Here is a 4,234-nt window from a genome sequence, read left to right on the forward strand (position 1 = left end):
CTTTCTTTCTTTCTTTCTTTCTTTCTTTCTTTCTTTCTTTCTTTCTTCCTTTCTTTCTTTCCTAGTATAACCTTCTAACCATCAAACTCAGATTTACCGGTCATTTCTTCAGGAAAAACACTGTAATGGAAACGATGCTTCCAACCCTTTCTTCTATGTAGCAGAAAGCTATTATGTGGTATTTAACCTGTCTCTACCACTTTCTAAGGAAGGCAGAGTAATTATATTTTGTTTGATGTTATCCCAGCACTGAGTTAACAGAAACTCAGTAACGCCTGCCATTCTCAGCAACACTGCTTATGTATAAAGATAGACTCCATTTTTAGAAGACTGTACTTTCCAGGGACCAAACAGTAAATGTACAAGATGTGGCCTTCCACTTTGACCCAGTGCTTGGAGCAGAGAATTCCCCCCCAACTCCATTAAAAAAAAAAAAAAAAAAATGGCCCAGTGGAAAGCTGAGGCTTCCAGCAAAAACTGTCTCCAAAGGAAGTAAAAGTTAGGAAACAAATCGGCAAGAATGGGCACTAACTTTTCAAAGACGAATGTGTTTTAAATTTCATATTCATTCCTTAATGTGCTGAGCACGGTTAATGTTAGTGCCACACCAGAAGTTTAAAGTGGCATTTTGCATTTCTGTTCATGTAAACTAGGTAGTGTCAACTCTACAGTTAACGACTCTTCTTGGCCTCTTCAAATGGGCCAAGTAGTCTCACAAAACATCTAGGCAACAGCAATAATAAGGCTACACGACCCCCCCCCCCAAAAAAAAAAAAAAAAACAAAACTTGAACTACTCTTCCTAACGTAGGATCTTTTTAACTTTCTGAATTAAGCACACTACTTCCTAAATTCCAAAAGCACAATCCTGAGTAAATGCTGGACCTGGCGCTCCCAGGTCCCTCATCAGCTCCCTTGAGAGCGCAGATGGCCTGCCAACTCACCAGTAAGCGAGGCCACACCCCTTTGCATTTTCCACTCAGGAGGGGAATCCGGTGACAAAGCAAAGCACCGCTTTCCTTGTATTTTCTGAGTCCCACCTTCTGCCCTCTAAGACACGCCACCTTTTTACAAGCCTCAACTCCAATCTCACGTACTTCTCAAAAGCCGTGGTTTCGGTGAGCTCCTTTTTCATTCCTGCGATTGGACATAAAGCAACCCTGGATCTGAGCTTACAAACTCATCTCTTCCAAGGTTCCGGGGACCACAGAAACAAGTTTAATAGTCCCACACCCTCTCTTCCAACCACGGAAACACAATGGACAGAAAACGATGTTCCCAAGACCCCAGTCAAACAATGTACGGCAAGTAGTAAGGACTAGCTGGGCTTGACAGATCCATTCAGCTCGGCTCTCGAAGGAGAGGGCGGGCCGAGAGGACGAGACCAGTTCCCTCCGGGGCAAGGCGTGAGCCGAGCTCCCTGAAGACCGACGCGGGCTCAGCGGCCGCGAGCCCCCGGAGCGAGCCGCCTGCGCGCCCCCCCCCCCCCCCCCGACCCATCACAGCCGAGTTACCTCCGGTGATGAGGAAGTAAGACACTACCACCAAGGCGTACACCGTCATGGCCGACGGCATGTGCACCCAAGGCGGCTTCTTCAGCTTCAAGTTGGGGCACTCGAGCACTAAGAACGGGACCCGATACAGACTCTCCATGTCGGCGGCGGTAGGGCCGGCCCGCTGGCCTCCGGCCTCCCGCGCCGCCCGGAAACACGCCCGCCTCCCCTAGCTCGCGCGCATGCGTGAGGCGAAGGCCGCAGGTCCGTAAGGGTCAGAAGTAGACAAGACATGCACTGAAGAAAGAGAGAAACCACACTGCACTATTACAGGTTGCCTTCGGGATATGTGTAATGGAAAGCATCTCTCAAGCCTTATCGGAGATCACAGTCTCGATTTTCTTGCTGAGGGATAGATTTGGTGTTACGCTCCTTCCAGGACCTGCACGGCGTCCTACGTGGCCAAGCCGGAGAAGCGGAGAGAGAAGCATCCCACTGCACCGCCCACTTGCTCACGCAACACACTTGGGGGCTGGTTGGCTGCTGGGAGCTCTAGGTTCGAAGAATGAATGGGAAAGTTTTAAAATATGCTCTATTTTAACATTGTTAGGTTTTCCCCCCAGGACTTGAGAAGGCTCTAACTCGCTAAGCTTTTTCCTTATGCTGTATAGCAGTGCTATCAATAGTAACAATTGTGAATAATTTCTAAAGTAGTCTAAATCTATTTAAAACAAAACAAACAAACAAACAAACAAAAAACCAGTCCTTGTCTGCCAGAAACCGTGGCAGAACAAAATATTATTCTAAAAGATTTGTAGTTCTCTCAGCTTTGTCTCTTCTCAGTCACCTGTGTGAAGTTCTGGCTTCTCACCTTAATAACCTGCTTAGCAGGACGCTGGCTTCAGCAGCATAAATGCTAAAATTGGAAAGAAAACTACGGCTATCTGGCTACTTTGAGTGTCCTCCTGCCAGTAAATCAAATGTAAATAAGAGAGTATTTTACTAGCTAGAGGTAGTAATCCTGATCAATCCAGGAAAAAAAAAACAAAAAACAAACAAACAAACAAAAAAAAAAAACAGATTGCTTTTATAAAATAGCCAGGAAGAAAAATGTATTTGGAATACAGAAGCTCCACCGCGGTGCCTCTTGGGATTCTCATATTCTATGATAAAAAGCCTGAAGAACACAACAAGCCAACAGAGACAGAAATGTTAGTGGCTGGGACAATTCAGATTTTAAGATTTGGGCCACAGCAGGGGTCAGAAAACTAGAAGCGGCTACTATTAGTCTTGCTATGATCAACAAGAGCATGAAGTATGGACTGACAGAGGTAGTAATAAATACTAGCTGTGACTGTTGGCCAGCCAAAGAAACAAGCACCTCAAGAGTTAAAACTATTCTTCTTTATTTTAATGTGAATATTTTATGCGGTAGTTGTATTTTTTTTCTGTCTCCTACAACTCTGCAAGATGTAAAATAAAGTTTACTAATAGCATTTAACCTTTCACTACTTGTTAGATAACAAAGAAGAAAAAGAAATGATTATCATCCAAAAACTGACAGGAGTTTGTTTCCACTTTAAGGGGAGAAAGCACATTTGAATTTTATAAAGGTGGGGACTTGCATTTCTAGGCAAAGCATGATGTTGTTGTAAAAATTAAGTATTGTTCAAAAATGTATATATGGATGCCAAGTCAGGCTGTATCATACTTGTATTTCATTAATTCACAAAGCTGGAAATTTCATTGTCTAGATCCTTTTCACCACATAATTATCTCTGTTTTTCTTTCTCTTTTTTATTAGGTGCGGGATTGCTTTGTGTTAATTTGAGCATGCTCTGAAGACATCTGTGCAGACCCTGGGGTCATTGGGGTTCTGTGGCGTGCTGGTATTCTTCACCGCTTACTCCTCCATCTTGTCCCCAAACATTTGTGGGGTCGGTAGCAGAGACATGCTCTCTCCTGTGTGTTGGTGGCTTCAAGATAAGCAATACATGACTCTCACTCTCAAGAGAGTTTTGCAGCCAGCTGCAGTTGCACAGGCCTCAGCTCTTGCCACTCCAGAGCTCAAGCCTGAGAATCATGAGTCTATGGGAGCTTTATACTAGCACAGGAAGAAATTCACATATAGTTGATGCATCTGAGTGTACTCTGGAGTCGGTGTGGGATGGAACATTGTTTTGTTTTGTTCATTGAGTTAATTTTCTTTTCTAGTTTTTTGTTTGTTTGTTGTTTGTTTGGTTGGTTTGGGTTTTTTTTATTTTTTGTTTTTGTTGTTGTTGATGTTCTTTTTAGACAGGGTTTCTCTGTATAGCCCTGGCTGTCCTGGAACTCTGTGTGGACCAGAATGGCCTCGAACTCAGGGGATCTTCCTGTCTCCTCCTCTAGTGCCGGGACTAAAGGCACACACCACCACACTGAGCGTGGGTGTTTGTTTGTTTGTTTGTTTTTAAGGGTCATTTGTTTTTTTTTTTTTAATGTATATATTTTTGTTTTTTGGAGGGTCATGGGACTCCTCTGTGAAGTTGGTTTAAAAAAAAACCAAACAACTATAAACTCTCTCCCCAGAAAAAAAAATGCCCACATATATCCACCCAATGAAGAGCATAATTATAGGAAGTTCACAGACCAAAGTTAAAAGAGAAGGAAGAGAGCTGCGGATGGATGCCTAGGGATTCACCCACACGTCGAGGAGGATACTACAAAGTAAATACAGAAGATCAAAGATGCAGATGGAGCAGA

General features: G+C 43.7%; 1 protein-coding gene across 1 annotated transcript in view; it reads right to left on the reverse strand.

Annotated features, from left to right (window-relative positions):
• Positions 1 to 1,851, reverse strand: part of Ostc (oligosaccharyltransferase complex non-catalytic subunit) — a 10,662-nt gene extending 8,811 nt beyond the window's left edge. The window contains exon 1 of the mRNA XM_055628319.1: positions 1,514 to 1,851. Coding sequence (XP_055484294.1) covers positions 1,514 to 1,652 — 139 coding nt within the window. The 5' untranslated portion in view covers positions 1,653 to 1,851. The remainder of the gene's footprint in view (positions 1 to 1,513) is intronic.
• Between the last annotated feature and the right edge of the window lie 2,383 nt (positions 1,852 to 4,234).

This window comes from Psammomys obesus, unplaced genomic scaffold (genome assembly GCF_907164565.1).
Source record: "Psammomys obesus unplaced genomic scaffold, mPsaObe1.curated_primary_1811, whole genome shotgun sequence".
Lineage (NCBI taxonomy): Eukaryota > Metazoa > Chordata > Mammalia > Rodentia > Muridae > Psammomys > Psammomys obesus.